This window comes from Caretta caretta, chromosome 1 (genome assembly GCF_965140235.1).
Source record: "Caretta caretta isolate rCarCar2 chromosome 1, rCarCar1.hap1, whole genome shotgun sequence".
In the NCBI taxonomy this organism is placed as follows: domain Eukaryota; kingdom Metazoa; phylum Chordata; order Testudines; family Cheloniidae; genus Caretta; species Caretta caretta.
The window spans coordinates 124,521,220-124,540,028 of NC_134206.1; the positions used below are offsets into that span (position 1 = coordinate 124,521,220).

At 42.9% G+C, this 18,809-nt stretch overlaps 1 protein-coding gene and 1 non-coding gene across 3 annotated transcripts in view; one reads left to right on the top strand and one right to left on the bottom strand.

Annotated features, from left to right (window-relative positions):
• Positions 1–1,212: 1,212 nt before the first annotated feature.
• Positions 1,213–1,328, bottom strand: LOC125630733 (U5 spliceosomal RNA). Its single transcript, XR_007354776.1, has one exon. It is a non-coding gene; the product is annotated as a U5 spliceosomal RNA (small nuclear RNA).
• Positions 1,329–1,458: 130 nt separating this feature from the next.
• PLCXD1 (phosphatidylinositol specific phospholipase C X domain containing 1) overlaps positions 1,459–18,809 on the top strand; it is a 29,494-nt gene continuing 12,143 nt past the window's right edge. The window contains exons 1-6 of one of the 2 annotated variants that reach the window (XM_048859459.2): positions 1,459–1,588; positions 3,393–3,529; positions 6,655–6,797; positions 12,487–12,623; positions 15,045–15,173; positions 16,172–16,327. In XM_048859459.2, the coding sequence (XP_048715416.1) occupies positions 6,686–6,797; positions 12,487–12,623; positions 15,045–15,173; positions 16,172–16,327 (534 nt within the window). In that variant the 5' untranslated portion in view covers positions 1,459–1,588; positions 3,393–3,529; positions 6,655–6,685. The remainder of the gene's footprint in view (positions 1,589–3,392; positions 3,530–6,654; positions 6,798–12,486; positions 12,624–15,044; positions 15,174–16,171; positions 16,328–18,809) is intronic. The other variant, XM_048859450.2, reaches the window with a different exon arrangement.

Sequence of the window (18,809 nt, forward strand, 5' to 3'; positions counted from 1 at the left end):
CCACTTTCTGCCACTGATAGCAGGGGTGAAAGTAACATTAAGCACTTACCAATATGGGTCCCAGCTCTGGGACCCCGGAAGGGGCGGGGCCTCAGGCGGAAGAGGCGGGGTGGGGGGCTTCAGCCTCTCCCAGCCAGCCCATTCACGCTGCCTGGCCTGCGCTGCCTGGGGTTCCGGCTGCTGCCACAATAGCAGCAGCGGTGGCCGGGAGCCCCGGGGCCTTTTAAATCGCTGGCCCTGGGGCAGCTGCCCCTTTTGCTCCCACCCCCGCCCATCAATGGCGGCCCGCAGGGAGGCAATGACCTTAAAATGCTGCTGCAGCAGTGCTTTAACATCGGCTGTGTACGGGCCAGTACCGGCAGCCACTTCTTACTGGTACGCCGTACCAGCCCGTACCGGCCTACTTTCACCCCTGGCTGCTAGTCTCCTTACTGAGCTTCAGAAAAGTACTATGTCTCCGGAGCATTTTGTAACGCTCTGTATAAAGGAAGCTATTTAAAAATAAATTGCATTGTATTATAACAGTGAAGTAGAAGCACTTTTAGAAATGTGCTTCTAAATTACAATAACAGAAGCTCTAAATAACTCCTTAAGATCACCTCCTTGATCTGGGGACTAGACATTAAATGTATTTTTTGAATAGGGGAGCTTAATCGTAGAATCATAATGTATTCACTCCATGGCATGCAGCTGATATCGCAGTGTCTCTAGGAATGATGAGAAACAAATTTGTAACTAGCATGGTGGTTGCTAAACTCGACTGTTGAATCAAACTAGTTGTCAGTACATGTCATTCACCCACTATCTGTATATAGGTTGTCTATTTATATAGTAAGCTTTTAAAGCATGGGACCTTCACTTCCTATGTCTGTACAATAACTGGATAAATGATGATAACCTACATCCTAAATGTAGAAATTGTAGAAGTTGGAGATGGGAAAAGAAATATCAGGTCATCAAGTTCTTCTCCTTGAAATGGAGGATGGAAATGCTGTTAGATGATAAAGGTGATCATAATTAATAGAAAAAATAATATAGATTAGCTCTTGTACAGTCCTTTTCATCCTTACATCTTAAAATGCTGCAAAAAGTTTGTTAAATATTATTACTTTGTGTGCTGCTAGACTTCCTTTCGTCATTCCTTGCATGTACATTAATCATGAGGCAATACAGTGTCTCATTCTTACATGGTTTTTCACAACAAGAGGGAGCAGCCTCACTGAAGTGAAGCCTCAAAAAATTGGGTAGAAACTCATAAATGTTCCTCTCCACGGAAATCTTTAGTAAAAGGTGAAAGATTTATATGATCTGAAGAGAAACCAGAGTATGCATGTTAGGCAGCTCCACTAACCTGAGGAACTTTTGTTCTTCCTCCTCTCATGAAGCTGGGTGTCACTTGATCTGAGAGTGTGCTGCAGATTCTGACCAATCCCATGGCAGTTAGCATGCTGTGTTTGTTTGCATATGTTTCCTGATGTAGTGTAGGAGATTCAGTTCAGTCTTTCACAGGGGAAGACTAGCTGCTAGGAAAGCGGAAATCTTTTTGAAGAAATGAACAGCTGAAATGAAAACCAATGATTTCATAAGAGTAAGTAAAACTAAAATAATCCCTTCCCCCTTGAGAACAAAAGTATAGTGTAACTAAATCAAAGACCTGGAATTATTTGAATATATACACCTCTACCCTGATATAACACGAATTCGGATATAACATGGTAAAGCTGTGCTCTGGGGGGCAGGGCTGCGTGCTCTGGCAAAGCAGCGCATCAGCGTGTCTGGCTCTGACACGCTGCTCTGAGCGGCAGGTTAAGGGTGCCGGGCCGGGGCCGAGAGGTTGGATAAGGGGCAGAGGGTCTCGGGGGGCGGTCAGGGGACAGGGAGCAGGAGGGTTGGGTAGGGGGTGCAGTCCTGGGGGTGATTGGGATGGGGGGAGTCTCTGGAGGGGACGGTCAGGGGACAAAGAGCAGGGGGGCTTAGATAGGGGGTGGGGGTCTTGAGAGGGATGGTTATGTTATACCAATAAGATAAAAACCAGCAAGATCTTATTAAAGGGGAAAAGGCAAAATGCCACATTTATTGTGAATACAGAAAGAATCATAGTAAGCAGTTAGTTATAGCTATAACATTCCATTCAATCTCATATTTATTCACACATTCATTCATACACACACACACACAGGTTCTGCAAGGTTGTTACAGTTACCAGCCTTAGAGTTGCTCATGCCAAGCCACTGGCCAGGTGGCCTGGACATGAGGAGGGAGCAGGGCCTTGTCAAATGCACATCTGATGCTCCTGGAAGTTGGTTTGCAGAATCAGACCCCAAAGTTCTCACCTTCTAGAGTCCATTTTTATAGGAATTTCTTCCTATGCCAGTCTATGGGAATTGCTTCATCATGCTGTTGCTGAATCAATCAGCAGATAGCACATTCCTGACGGCTCCGTGCTGCCAGATGTTATCTTGTTCTTTGGTTCTCCCATCCTTGAGGCTCTTGGGTGGATTCCAGTCTGCCCCCCCCCCCCCCCCCCCCCGGGAGTCCTCTGGTTATTTCCACTTGACGCCTTCTTCAGCCGATGGACACTGGATTCTTAGGCTGGCACCTCCCTGATCATTCAGTTATTATCCACACCAAGCATCCATCCACATACCTCCTCTATCTCTATTTTAATCACAATTGTTAACAAAGTGAGATGAATACAACAAAAGGGCAGGGAGTCTCTGGGTGCTGTTTCTGTTGATACAGAGTATTGCTTTGAGTCTCTCTGTGTGAATAGCTGTTACAAAGAATTGCTTTGAGAACAGACTCTGTCTTAGAATGTACTAACACAATTAGCAGCTTGCAAGTTTCACACAGAGAGGGAGAAAAACAGTACCAAAAACCAAGAGACCTCTTAATTAGTAATACCCTGGAATTTAAACTATGGGGAATCAAACTCTTTTGTGATTTTAATACAGAACTTCTTTAATATGATCCAACAGTTAGGGGTGAGGGTCTCTGGAGGGGGTAGTCAGGGGACAAGGAGCGGGGGGGTTGGATGGGTCATGGGTTCTGAGGGGTCAGTCAGGGGGCAGGAAGTGACTATTCATAAGGGAAATGCTTGAGGCCAAAGCAAGTTCGATATAGGTTTCACCTATAACGCGGTAAGATTTTTTGGCTCCCGAGGACAGCGTTATATCGGGGTAGAGGTGTACTTCTTTTAAAAGCAATCTGGGAGTTGGATTCTGTATTATTTAGACTGTTTCTAGATATGGATGCTTTTGCTTGCGTGTTCCAGAGACAATTTAATCTTAAGTGGCAGTTCACTTAGTTTATGTAAACATATTTTCCCCAATCACTGCTTTATTAGTTTGTTCCTAAGAGGACTGGTGAATTCACTTTCATTGTTTCATCAGGAATTCCACAGGTCGAAGCATGCAATATATACTTCCAACATAAACTTCTCCACACCAGTGAAATGCCACACCCTCTTTTTTGGCCTACTGAATTTAGAAGGCAATGAGCTAAAATTATGATACTCTATTATATTTTGGTAAGTTTACATTATTTATTATGTTTTTGGAAATGTATCATGCATATTACAGATATTTAATACAGATATTAAAATATTAATGAAACTGTCTATTATGTCTATGCAATTGTATACTACCTAGTCACTGGGTTTAATATTTATTATGGTAACATCCACAAAGTGCTTGGTACTGTCCACACCTAGCCTGTCTACTGTCAGACTAGAAATAAGACTTTTTTATCAGTGAGGATAACTAACCATTGGAACAGCTTATCTAGCAGTGTGATGGATTCTCCATTGCTTTCCAGTCTTTAAGCAAGACTGGATCTCTTTCTAAAAGACATGCTCTAGCTCAAACAGAGCATATGGGATCAATGCAGAAATTATTGGGTTAGATTCTATGGTCTGTGTTATATAGGAGGGCAGACTAGATTATAATGTCCCTTCTGGCCTTAAAATCTACAGGAAGACATAATGTTTGCCTCAAAATTCCTACAACGGAGGAGGGCCCTGATTCTGCCTTGTGTTGCTCATGGACTGACAAGCTCCTGCACCTGTGCAGAGCTCCCCTGACTTCAGTGGGACTCTGTACTGCTAGACCAGGGATCGGCAACCTTTAGCCGACGGCCCACCAGGGTAAGCCCCCTGGCTGGCCGAGCTGGCTTGTTTACCTGCCGCATCTGCAGGTTCGGCCGATTGCAGCTCCCACTAGCCGCAGTTCGCCGCTGTAGGCCAATGGGGGCTGCGGGAAGTGGCAGTCAGCACATCCTTCAGCCCATGCTGCTTCCCGCAGCCCACATGGGGCTTACCCTGGTGAGCCACGTGCCAAAGGTTGCCGATCCCTGTGTTAGACCCTTATGCAGGAATGCAGAATTGGGGTATAAGAAGACAAGCAACAGAGGAAGGGGGGAAGCGAGAAAACATATACTCAATATTTGTAGTTATTTTTAGGATCAGAATTTCATTCCATTATTTATAGCAGCTGAATCTCAGTTTCCATCACAAGCCTGACTTTCACAGGCTTGAGAGAGAACTGCATCAAGTCCTCGCTGGCAGTAAGGAGAGTCATTGCCACACAAGGGGTAGCTCCTTAGCTGATGTAAATTGTCATAGCTCTGTTAACTTCCATGGAACTCTGACAATTTCCAGCAGCCAAGGAGCTGCCCCTCGGAGTTTTAGCCCTGTGTCAGGGAGGAACACTGAGTGGTGATGTTACAGCATCCTCCTAAAGATCTTAAATGTAAATTGCACAGGCATATTTCATTAGTTTACCTAGCTAATGAGGTTCATTTGGAGGCTGGCCTCAAGTTCAGAGGCTGTGCTCCAACTCTGTGGCGTGGCTTGTGTGTGGAAAAAACTTAGCTCAAGAAACCCCTATGAAAAGTGGTGTGGAATCCAAAACAAAGATTTTCAAAAATGGGTGCCTAAAGTTAGGCCCTGTTAGGATATAGATATTCAGGCCTGTCTGCAAAGGCCTGTACTTTAAGAATTTAGGTGTATTCTTATCACTTGGCTAGTTCTAGAGGTATAAAAGAAAGAATCAAAATCACTATCTGCTGGTGTAAGGAGCTTCTCTTACTGTGACAGTCTGAGGCCCTGTTCTTAGTCTAAGGCCTTTGGCTAAGCAGCAGAGGCAGCCATAAGCTAGGAAGCCAACAGTCACATCCTCACATTCCAAACTAGTCACATTGAAATAAGGTGCTATTGGGCTGTTAGGCACTATCAGGACAGGATTGTATTCCTATCACCTCCAGAGAAAGGGAAGTGCCTAGAAAATGTAAAAGGAAACTTAGTTTGATAGCATCCTGTCTGGCAAGAACTCACTTATCAATAGCTGGGATGTGAAATCCTCACTTCTGTATTGTCTTGTCATTATAGTTCCCACTTTGCTATTGTTTGTCTGTATAATCTCTGTCTGGTTCTGTGATTGTTCCTGTCTGCTGTATAATTAATTTTGCTGAGTGTAAACTAATTAAGGTGGTGGGATATAATTGGTTACATAATCATGTTACAATATGTTAGGATTGGTTAGTTAAATTTCAGGAAAATGATTGGTTAAGGTATAGCTAAGCAGAACTCAAGTTTTACTATATAATCTGTAGTCAATGCGGAAGTGAGTCGGTGTGTGGGTGGGTGGGGGAGATAGGAACAGGGAATGGGGGTAAGAAAATTGGAATCATGTTTTGCTAAAGGGGGAAATGGGAACAGGGAATGGAAGTAAGGAAGTTGGAATCATGTTTGGCTAAGGGCAGGAATGGGAACAGGGACACAGGTGTAAGGCTCTGTGGTGTTAGAGCTGGGAAGGAGGATACTAAGGAAGGAAACTGGAATCATGCTTGCTGGAAGTTCACCCCAATAAACATCGAATTGTTTGCACCTTTGGACTTCAGGTATTGTTACTCTCTGTTCATGTGAGAAGGACCAGGGAAGTAAGTGGGTGAAGGAATAAGCCCCCTAACAGGCCCCATAATCATTATATAGGTACCTAAATAAGTGGCCTGATATTCAACAGTGCTGCACACGTAGGAGCTTCCACTGGCTGTATAGAAAGGGAAAGAGAGACTATCCAGTTTCTTGCAAATGTTTAGCATTTAAAAATATTATTTTAAGCTTACATAGCACCTCTGTTCAATATACAGTACACACAGCACTACTGAAATGCAGGTATGCTGGGAAAGAGGGGACCAACCGACTGATGTACAGAACAATAGTGAAGGGGAAAGAAATGTGACTAGGGATAGTGCAGTGGGATCTTTAATTTGCATATCGAGCCTGTGCCCTTGCCTGAAAGGCCACACACAATAAGTTGCATAGTGCCTAGATTATTTACCTCAGAAGGAAAGACTGAGGTGACCCTGCTGGGTTATGAACATGTGGTTCCAAGGAAGATAACGATACCAAACTTAAACTTTAGAGACCATTAAGCCACCTCCTCTAGCTTAGTAGTAAATTGGCTCCTTTTCCAGAGTATAGGGGTCTCAGCCAAAGCTTACTGAAGTTAATGGGAGCCTTTCCACTGACTTCAGTGTGTTTGACATCAGGCCCTAGGACCACAGGTCATCAGGCAGACCAAATGTAAGTTATACAATAGGAGCACGAATCACTCAAACTATTTATAATGTACAAAATACTTCAACTCTTTTCAGAACATCCTCTGAGAACCCACTGTTGCAAATAATGAAAGCCACTTCAGAAAGGTCCATTCATCTGTGTCATGAAAATGGTGATTGGATGTCACATCTGCCAGAAAATCTCTGGGATGTTCCTCTCCATAACTTATCCCTTCCAGGTAAATATTAACCTTCATCTCTAGATACTGATCTTGTTGTCAAAACATTTAAGCATCAGACGCTTGGAGTACCAACAGTGTGGTCAGCGCTTGTGCAATAGAAGAAAATACCATTTCTTTTCCAAGGAGCTAATAGTCTAAATAGATTGAGTGGGAGTAACTGAAGATGCTATCTGTTGGATCAGATGTAAACCAAGATCCTGATCACTTATGATTATTACTGATTGCATGACTCTTTTTACAAGAGTTACCAGGGTAGTCCTGCTGTGCTAGTGAATTACAGTGGGAGTGATTACTCTCAGGGACAGATTTATTAGTCTGATTACGTAAGAACAGTTATACTGGGACAGACGAAATGTTCAACTAGCCCAGTATTGTGTCTTCTGACAGTGGCCAATGGCAGATGCTTCAAAAGGAATGAAAAGAACAGGTAATTATCAAGTGATCCATCCCCGGTTGTCCAGTCCTAACCTCTGGCAGTCAGAGGCGTAGGGACACCCAGAGAATGGGATTGCATCCCTGACAGTCTTGACTAATAGCCATTGATGGACCTATCCTCCATGAATTTATCTAATTCTTTTTTGAACCTAGTTATACTTTTCACAACATCCCCTGGCAATGAGTTCCACAGGTTGACTGTATGTTGTATGAAGAAGTACTTCCTTTAGTTTGTTTTACACCTGCTGCCCATTCATTTCATTGGGTGACCCCTGGTTCTTGTATTATGTGAAGGAGTAAATAACACTTTCTTATTCACTTTCTTCATACCATTCACAATTTTATAGATCTCTATCATATCCCCTCTTAATTGCCTCTTTTCCCAGCTGAATAGTCCCAGTTTTTTAAATCGCTCCTCATATGGAAGCTGTTCCAGACCCTAATCATTTTTGTTGCCCTTCTCTGTATCTTTTCCAAGTCTAATCTCTTTTTTGAGATGGGGCGACCAGAACTGCACACAGTACTCAAGGTGTGGGTGTATGATGGATTTATACAGTAGCATTATGATATTTTATGTCTTATTAGCTATCCCTTTTCTAATGGTTCCTAACATTCTGTTCGCTTTTTTTACTGCTGCTGCACATTGAGCAGATTTTTCAGAGAACTATCCACAGTGACTCCAAGATCTTTTTTGAGTGGGAACAATTAATTTAGAACCCATCATTTTGTATGTATAGTTGGGATTACGTTTCCCAGAATACATTACTTTGCATTTATCAACACTGAATTTCATCTGCCATTTTATTGCCCAGTCACCCAGTTTTATGAGATCCCTTTGATCTTTGCAGTCTGCTTTGGACTTAACTATCTTGAGTAGTTTGTATCATCTCCAACTTGCCACCTCATCTCTTTTTCCAGATAATTTATTAATTTGTTGAGCAGCACTTGTGTAACTACAGATCCCTGGGGGACACTGCTATTTACCTCTCTCCATTCTGAGAACTGACCATTTATTCCTACCCTTTGTTTTCTGTCTTTTAACCAGTTATTGATCCATGAGAGGACTTTCCCTTTTATCCTATGACTGCTTACTTTACTTAAGAGTCTTTGGTAAGAGACCTTGTCAAAGGCTTTCTGATGATCAATTTACTGGTTTGGTGGATGGGGGAATGCAGTGGACATAATATATCTGGACTTCAGCAAGACTTTTGACACAGTCCAACATGACATTCTGATAAGTAGGATGGAGAAATGTGGGCTCAGAGAAACTACCATTAAGTGGATACATAATTGATCAATAACTGCAAACAATGAGTAACTATTAATGGAATGACATCAGATTGGAAGGAGGTCTTGAGTGGAGTTCCACAGGATCGGGGATTGCAAACACTTTGGAGGATAGAGCTAAAATTCAGAGGGATCTTGATAAATTGGAGAACTGGGCTATAGACAACAAAATGAAATTTAACAAAGACAAATGTAAGGTGCTACATTTAGGAAAGAAAAACCAAAAGCACAAATACAGAATGGGGGATAACTGGCTTGGCGGCAGCACTGCTGAGAATGATCTGTGTAGTTGTGGTGGATCACAACCTCAACATGAATCAACAGTGCGATGCTGTTGCAAAACATGCAAATGCAATTTTAGGTTGCTTTAACAGAGGCACAGCATGCAAATCATGAGAGGTGTTAGTACCGCTCTATTCAGCACAAGTTAGGCCTCAGCTGGAGTACTGTGTCCAATTTTGGTCACCAATGTATAGAAAGGATGTAGAGACACTGGAAAGGATCCAGAGATGAGTGACGAAGATGATCAAAGGGATGGAATGCAAGCCATATGAGCAAAGGCTGAAGGAACTGGGTATGTTTAGTTTGGAATAGAGGAGATTAATGGGGGACATGATAACAGTCTTCAAATACTTGAAAGGCAGGCAAGGGGTTCAAACTACAGCATAGCAGATTCAGATTAAATGTCAGGAAAAACGTCCTAACTGTAAGAACAGTAGGACAATGGAACAGACTGCCTAGGGAGGTTGTGGAAGCTCCTTCACAGGAGGTTTTCAAAAGGAGGCTGGATAGCCATTTGTCTTGGACACAACAAATCCTGCATCTTGGCAGGGGGTTAGACTAGATGACCGTTGCAGACCCTTCTAACCCTATGGTTCTATGATTTTATGATTCTAAGTCCACATACCCTATATTCACTGGATCATTCTTGTCCACATGTTTATTGACCCCCTCAAAGAATTCTAGTAGATTGGTGAAGCATGATTTCCCTTTACTAAAACCATGTTGACTCTTCCCCAATATATTGTGTTCATCTACGTGTCTGATAATTCTTTTCTTTATTATAGTTTCAACCAATTTGTCTTGTACTGAAGTTAGGCTTACTGGCCTGTAATTGCCAGGATTGCCTCTGTAGGCCTTTTAAAAAATTGGTGTCACATTAGCTATCCTCCAGCCATCTGAAGCCGATTTAAGTGATAGGTTATACACCACAGTTAGTAGTTCTGCAATTTCATATTTGAGTTCCTTCAGAACTCTTGGGTGAATACTACCTGGGCCTGGTGACTTATTACTCTTTAATTTATCAGTTTGTTCCAGTAATGATAAGCAGCTATTATATAACACTGTGACAGGTTTCAATCGGTCCACCGAGCCCCTAGGGGGCGATGGAGAGCTATGGTCCCACAGGCAGGCCTTAGTCACACCATCCGCGCCCGCTGACCAAACACACCCACCCCACGGTGCAGTTCTGCCCCTGGGCTACTTCCTACCCGGTCTCTCAAGCGGGCCTCTCCGGTCCCTCCAGCTCGTCCGGGTATTCCGCTGCTGGCAGCTCCAGCTCCCCCTCTGTGTCGGACTCACGCTGGCCCGGGCTACAGCCGGGCCCCTCCAGGTCCTCAGCGGCTGGCAGTCCTGGTTGCCACAGGCCTTCCTCCCGGTCAGGTTCCTCCTGGCCCAGGACCTCCCCTGGGTCGGTGGCAGGGTCTGGAGGGAGCAGCCAGCAGCTTGTGTCTGTCTCCCTCTCTCGAGCTCTCTTCACTGGGCAAAGGGCCCCGCCCTTTGTACTTCCTGTCCCACCCCTCCCCTTCTGGGGATTGGCGTAAATTTGGTCTGGCCCTGCCCACTCAGGCTGAGAGGATGGCTCTTTACCCTCTGGTTCAGAGGGAAGCCACCCAGGCTCCCTATAAACACTTTTCAGTAGATTTCAAAGGAGGTCAGTATAATCCCCATTTTACAGATGGGGAAACTGAGGCAGGTGAGGTGACTTGCCCAAGCTCACCCAGCTGGCCAGTGGCAGAGCTGGGAATAGAATTCAGCTTTCCTGAGTCCTAGTCCAGTGCTCTATCCATTAGGCCACACTGCTTCCCTTATTAGGATGTATTTTATATGACTATATTGGTTTAGCCCACAGGCGATAGTTTGAAAAAATATGCAGGAAGGCAAAGAATGACTCAAGACAAGCTGCCTCTCAGCAAACACTGGAGGGCTGTTACGGAAGAATGCCAGAGCTATTAGCTTTGAAGATTTTGCCTCCTCTCCAGCTAATCTACAAAACTGGCTTGAGGCAAGACTGGAAAAGGCCTGCGAACACAGGAGCTCAAAAAAATTGTGGCAGGTTTAAAAAGAATGCTCTCTGTCTTTTGAGAAGAGGGACGTTGTTTGGGAGAACCAGACTGAGCCACACGATACCCTGATGGGGGTGTCTGAGCCACACAATACCCTGCCAAGGTTACCCTTAGGGATAGAAAGCCATTAGGTAACATAGCCATGCAGTAGTCTGTTTGTTTTCAAATCCTTTTTCTTTAAATCTTTTGTTCCTACTCTTAAAATAAACAATACATTGGTTTTAAGAAAGCTGTCTGATCACTGCATGGCACTGGTCACAGATGCTCAAAGTTCATCTGAGCAGGTGACAAACCCACTCAGACTTTCTGGGAAAGCAACGCTGATATACAGGGTCCTATATCCCAGAGCTCAGTAAGACTGGAAGAATTGTGGAATTCCACCCCAAGAGAGGTAAACGCATAAGGCCAGACTCCTGAGGGGCTACTCTCACAGAGACCATTAAGGGAACACAGGTTCAGTTAGCCTTGTAATCTTGACACATTCTCCCGTATTGCCAATCCCCAGCATTTAAAAATCATAAATCAGGCCCCCAAATCACGAGATTTAAAAAATAATAAATTTGGGATATTTTTATTAGCCTTTTGGTTTTTGAGCTTTAAGGGTCACATTTTTCATGTTTTTCTCCATGACCATGATGGCTAAAAACATTTTTTTTTTGTAAACAAAAGTTGAAATTCTCAAATAATCACGGAACTCCAGGAGCTGAGCCTCTAAGAAAAACATCAAATATCATGAGACTTATGATGAGAGTTGGCAACACAGTCCTTCTGCATTTCATTTGGATATAGTATGCTTCACTGCTGTCATTAACTGCACTCAGCAACACTGCAGAACAGTTTAAGAGTTGCAACTTTTTACCAGAGAGGTGGTTAGGTGAAGAGATTTCAGTATATTTTGTATTGATGCTGGTTGGCCAGTGATAGAGTGAGAATGTTAAGGGGTGACTTGATTACAGTCTGTAAGTATCTACATGGGGAATAAATATTTAATAATGGGCTCTTCAGTCAAGCAGAAAAAGGTATAACACAATCCACTGGAAATAAGGCATACATTTTTAACTATGAGAGTAATTCACCACTGGAACAATTTACCCAAGGTGGTATTAGATTCTACATCACTGACAATTTTTAAATCAGGATGGGATGTTTTTCTAAAAGATCTGCTGTAGGAATTATTTTAGGGAAATTCTATGGCCTGTGTTAGAAAGGGGATCAGACTAGATAATCATAATGGTCCCTTCTGGCCTTGAAATCTATGAACTTGTACTGACAAAATATGACTACGTCCACACTAGGAGTTGCACTGATTTAACTATTTTGGTAATAGGGTTGCCTTGACTAGCTACATCAAGACAAAAATGGCAGTGCCTTTTCTCCATTAGGATTTTACATTAAGATAGTGATCTCAAATTAACTATCTTGTGTAAAAACACATCTGTTTTGTAGTGAATACATATGCCTTTTGCCAATACACACTTATGTTTTGGGGGTAGATTGGGAGTTGGAAGGTTAGGTGTGCATATGTAATATTATTTTCTATTGTGTAATACAAAGGAAAATGGTATTTGAGGTATTAACAAACAATTGAAACAAACTTAACCTTTGTTTTTATTCTACAGGGAGCCATGACACTATGACTTACTGTTTAGATAAAAACTCTGATATAAGTGTCAATGAATCAAAGCTGTTGCAGTTGATAGATAAATTTATGCCCTGCATCATACATCCTATTATTATGAAGTGGTCTATAACACAGGTAACCAATTATCTAATGTTCTCAAACTTGAATTAATTGTCTTGTTTGAAGTTTGTTACATAGTGTTGAATGTTTGTACTTTTTTCAATCCAATTAAGGAATACATTGGTGCCTAGATATGTGAATAACATTTTGGGGCAAATTCTAAATACCATAGGTAGAGATGTAAGATAAAAACATTCTGTAAATACTAAATTTCTGTTTATGGGGAAGATATTTTTGGTGGGAGAGCCTGATATTTTAGGGATAGAGGATTCATAAATAAGGATAATAGTTAAAGGGACACCGTTAACTAAAACCCCCCACATACTGCTTTCTAATCTGAATTAGTTAAGAACATAAGAATGACCATACTGTGTCAGAACAATGGCCCATCTAGCCCAGTATCCTGTATTCCAACAGTGGCCAATGCCAGGTGCTTCAGAGGGAGTGAACAGAACAGGCAGTCACCAAGTGATCCATCCCTGTAATCCAATCCTAGCTTCTGGCAATCAGAGCATACGGTTGCATCCCTGACCATCTTGCCTAATAGCCATTGGTAGACCTATCCTCCAGGAACGTATCTAGTTCTTTTTAGAACCACATTATAGTTTGGCCTTCACAACATCCCCTAGCACTGAGGTCCACAGGTTCTGACAGTCTTGACTAATAGCCACTGATGGATATCCTCCATGAATGTATCTAATTCTTTTTTTGAACCCAGTTATACTTTTTACAACATCCCCTGGCAATGAGTTCCACAGGTTGACTGTATGAAAAAGTACTTCCTTTTGTTTGTTTTAAACCTGCTGCCTATTAATTTCATCAGGTAACTCCTGGTTCTTGTGTTATGTGAAGGAGTAAATAAAACTTCCTTATTTACTTTCTCCACACCAGTAATAATTTTATAGACTTATATCATATCCCCTCATAGTTGTCTCTTTTCCAAGCTGAATAGTCCCAGTCTTTTCAATCTCTCCTCATATGGAAGCTGTTCTACACTCCTAACCATTTATTTGCCCTTCTCTGTACCTTTTCTAATTTTAATATATCTTTTTTGAGATGGGGCAACCAGAATTGCATGCAGTATTCAAGGTGTGGGCGTACAAGGGATTTATATATTGGCATTATATTTTCTGTCTTATTAGCTATCCCTTTTCTAATGGTTCCTAATATTCCGTTAGCTTTTTGACTGAGGCTGCACATTGAGCAGATATTTTCAGAGAACTATCCACAATGACTCCAAGATCTCTTTCTTGAGAGGGAACAGCTAATTTAGGCCCCATCATTTTGTATAATTGGGATAATGTTTTCCAATGTGCATTGCTTTGCATTGATCAGTACGGAATTTCAGCTACCATTTTATTGCCCAGTCACCAAGTTTTGTGAGATCTCTTTGTAACTCTTTGCAGTCCGCTCTGGACTTAACTATCTTGAATAATTTTGTACCATCTTCAAAATTTTGCCACCTTCCTGTTTACCTGTTTTTCAAGATCATTTATGAATATGTTGAATAGCACTGGTCCTAGCACAGACCCCTGGGGGACACCACTATTTACATCTCTCTGTTCTGAAAAATGACCCATGTATTCCTACCCTTTGTTTTCTGCCTTTTTACCATTTACTGATCCATGAGAAGACCTTCCCTCTTATCCCATGACTACTTAGTTAGATAGGTACAACTTTTATTATAGGTAAGGCCTCTATCTAGATCAAAATATATGTGTTTTTTTAGAACTTTCACCCCAGAAAGCCACATTCACCAGCTGTCTTAGCAGAGTGATTAGGACAGGGCTATGGGAAAGAGAACATAAGGCCTCCGTTTGTAGGAATTCAGAAACTGATTCAGCCTTCTTAAAGACTTTAATATTATAAATAAATACATAAAATAAAAATCCAGTATCCATGGGATTATTATTTCTGTTGAGGGAACATGATCAGGGAGCTCCCTAAAGAAAATCTCTGTGAAGTCTTTGATCTGAGGAAAATGAATGCAGACATTTTAAGTTGCTGATCCTGCAACCTTTTCTCAAACAAGGAGTCCAGATGACTTCAATAGGAGTATTATTGAACTCAGAACTCAGTATTAACCAGAACTGCTCATGTGTAGGGATTGAAGAATTGGCTCCTAAGCCTTTATTATGTAGACAATTTAAAGTCCTTTTTAAAAGATCTTAAACTTATCTGTGTTTAGTGTCCACTTCATAAGGAAATAAAAACCCTTAATGTCAGATATTTCTGTAACTTCAGAGCAAACAGTCAGCACCACACACAAAACTTTCAGCATCATTTTAAAGGTGAAAGACGTAATAGATTTTGTAATCCTAAAAATATGATAAATAAGATCGGACAATTTTATAAGCTTCTTTAGATTTCCTAAAATAAAGGAACACATGTCCCTTGCAAAAATTTACGATTCTTTTGTTGTTTTTAACCATTCAGGTACTAAATGTGTCAGAACAACTGGATGCCGGGATTCGATATTTGGATTTTAGGATTGCTCACAAGCCTAATGACCCTTCTGTGAATTTGTACTTTGTGCACATGGTATACACAACGGCTGTAGTAGAGGTACTGTTCTTAAATCTGGAACATTCAGAAAGGGGTGCTGCTAATTTTTTTTTAAAGAACCAACAACTACTTCTGAGTAAGAACTGCTTTGGGTGGGGAACACTGACCCTAAGATTTTCTGAACAGGTTATTCTTTCTTCAGTAACATGGGAACTTCAAAATAAGAAATTAAATATACTGCAGGGTTGATTGTTGGAGCTGAAATTCCTGTGAGTTGGAATTATCTTCCACCGTTCTCTGCAAACAAATGATTGCCATTTTCCAGGCTGTGTTTTGTGATGGTCCCAGTATCTCATCTTGAGCCAGCCCATCATTCTGTGATGTGGGCACAAAGTGACCGCTTTGAGAAATAAGTGACGGAAAAATAAGATGGGATTTAAAGTGTAATATAGGTAAAATATTTTTCAAGAAAAATGTAGTTAATGAAAAGATAATGACTCAGTCTTTTGGTCTTAAAATGTCACATGTTGATTGGTGTATTCCTTTATTGGCACGCATAGGGCCTGGCCATGCTGTTAGTTGCATGTGACTTCAATGAGATGTAAGTGTCAGCAACTAATGGGAGGTCTGTCTTGTTATAGCAAGACTATGGGAGTTAGGGGACCTGGGTTCTATCCCTGATTTTACCACTGACTCACTCTTTGACCTTGAACTAGTCCAGAAAAATGGGGATTCTACTTTCCACCTTTGAGATCCTCGGATGAAAGACACTGAAGATGCAAAGTCTCTATATACCTTATATACATTGGTGTATAAGGTGGAGAACCCCACAGGTGGCATAAATCAGCATAGCTCCACTGAAGAAAAATCCAAAGGATGGCTTTCCAGCCACTATGAAACTTCCTGCAGAATGTCCCATATTGTCATTCATGATAAAGCTATGCTGATTTGTACCAGCTGAGGGTCTGGCCTATCATAAAACATTAGTTTATGATTTATTTAATTCTCCCTTACCATCAGACAGGCTTTTCTAAGTTGATTTGACTTAACTTTTGTAGGATATTCTGTGGGAAATTTTGAAGTGGTTGCAGGCCCATCCTCAGGAGGTCGTTATCCTTGCCTGCAGGAACTTTGTTGGATTGACCAAGGAACTTCATCATCATCTTATCTCCTGCATAAAAAAGATCTTTCATTCTAAACTGTGTCCAAAAGAGGTAAGTGCAGACATAATTTCTTTTAGAATGATACAGTAGTTGTTTGATTTGTTCTGAGTCCTTATATACTCTACGTTATCATTATGTCCTTTAAAACTATGGAAACACGCACCTGTCCTATTATAAACAACATAAGTGGAGGTCAGTTATTAGAGAGTTATCACATAAGTGATGTCATAACGTGGAGTGGCCCTCTAAGGGAACTGACTCAGCTCCACCTGTGCTGTGTCATCCAATCCCAAGTAATGGGTTTGGACTTGGGCTTGTGATTGGGTCAGGTGACCAGGCATCACATGATGGTATCCCAGGAGCAGGGCTTACTATAAGAATGAGCCTGCTCTGTCAGAGAGAGGAAGACCAGGGGAATATTCTAGAGAAGCCCAGAGTTTGAGTGGTCTTAACAGAGCTTCCCTGCCCAGAAAGGGCAAGCGGAGAGAGGGCTGTGGCTTTCAACCCTGACACAAGGGTAACTGAAGAGAGAGACTGTGGGGAGGCTCCTGACCCATGGCCAGAGAGGACTGGGGAGGGCCTTTCCATATCATCCAGACGGAAAGACCTGGCTGGAGCTAACTGGCGTGAGAGTAGAAGCCTTAAGCAGAAGAGGCTTGAGGATACACTGGGCAGCAGGACCTGGGTTTTGGAGAAAGTACTGTGGAGTCCAGCAAGGCACTGAAGAAACTACAGAGTTGGGGAAAGACTTATTTTGATTTAATTTGACATTTAAATGTGCTGTCTTAATAAACCAGAACCCAAGAAGGGGTGTTTATTTGACTTGCATGAGAGCTGGGGGGACAGTTACTGGAAAGCCCCAGAAGGGGAAACTGTGGCAAGAATTATCTGAAGGTTTAGGGTGTTAGCCTAGGGGCTTGGGAGACCTGGGTTCAATTTCCTGCTGAGCTACAGATTTCTGGTGTGACCTTAGGCAAACCACTTAGGGCCAGAGCCACAAAAGTACTTAGGCACGTAACCCCCAGATTTAGGAGCTTAAGTCCCAGATTTAGGATCCACTGGGATCTACAAAACTCCCACTCAGGTCCAATCTAACCCTGTTGGGGCCTTAACTCAAGTCTCACTCAACACTGACATTTCCTCTGCAAAAATTCCCTTGGCACCTATGTTTCTGCCTGTGGGCATGCGGCTGCAGTGCACATGCCAGGTGTCCAGATGCTTGTCTCCTGCCTAAGCCCCAAGATGATCCACAATCCAGGGCCCCATCTGGTAAGCATGCTCAGACCAGGGGTGCCATTTGAGGGTGGCAGAGAGGAGCGGGACTGGGAGCCTACCCCCCTCCCCCCGAGTTTCGTACAGGAGATGTGGGAGTTCCTAGGTGGAGCTCTTGACTACAGCACAGCCTCAGTGTGAAATGTAAGTTCTGCAAAGGAGAGGTGCCCCTGAGGCAGGGAGTCAGTATTTTGTTTACAAACAGAGGCAGGGTGATTAAGATAAGAAAGGGCTGGTGATTAAATTAAGGTTTCAGAGTAACAGCCTGTTAGTCTGTATTCGCAAAAAGAAAAGGAGTACTTGTGGCACCTTAGCGACTAACCAATTTATTTGAGCATGAGCTTTCGTGAGCTACAGCTCACTTCATTGGATGCCCACAGTATGAGGCGCAAGAATACCAAGATGAGAGCAGCCCTGACAGTTGAGAATTCAGTGGCAATAGCCCTGTGGAAGCTTGCAACGCCAGATAGCTACTGGTCAGTCGGGAATCAATTTGGAGTGGGCAAATCTACTGTGGGGGCTGCTGTGATGCAAGTAGCCAAAGCAATCAAAGATCTGCTATTATCAAGGGTAGTGACCCTGGTAACAGTAGGACACATGCAGAAGCCCTGCCCCCTCAATGGCCCCACTCCTGTCCCTCCTCTTCCCCTGAGCCCCCCCCCCCCCCCGCTCCTCCTCTTCCCCCCAAGACCCTGCTCCCTGGCTATGCCAGAAGCCATAGCCGGGCCATGGTAAGAGCCACTCAGGGAGCCTGGGCTGCTGTGAGGAGCCCCGGACCCTCCAGTTGCGCTGGGCTATGACATCCATCCCAACCTCCAGGGATTGTTTGCTGGAGTCTCAGAGAACTGGCCACCTTGGTTTTGTTCCCATCTATCAGAGTCCTCTTTTTTTGCAGCACGTAGCAGAGAGAGGCTGGTCTGCTGGATAGGGAGCTAGCCCTGAGGGACCTGGGATCTACTCCCCCGCCCCCCATGGACTTCCTGTCTAACCTCAGGCCAGAGCCTTATGGACAGAATTTCAAAACCTTTTAGGGACCCAAAGATGCAGCTTGGCATCTAGTGGGGTTTACAAAGCACCTAACCTTCTAGGCACTTTTGAAAATCTTACTAGGTCACTAAATACCTTTGAAAATCTGGCCTTTGGTCTGTGTGCGCCTCATGGCCCCATCTGTACAATGGGGATAACAGCACTGCTCTACCTCACTGAGGGGCTGTGAGGAGAAATAGTTTAGTACCTTGTGAGACAGATACTACAGTGACAG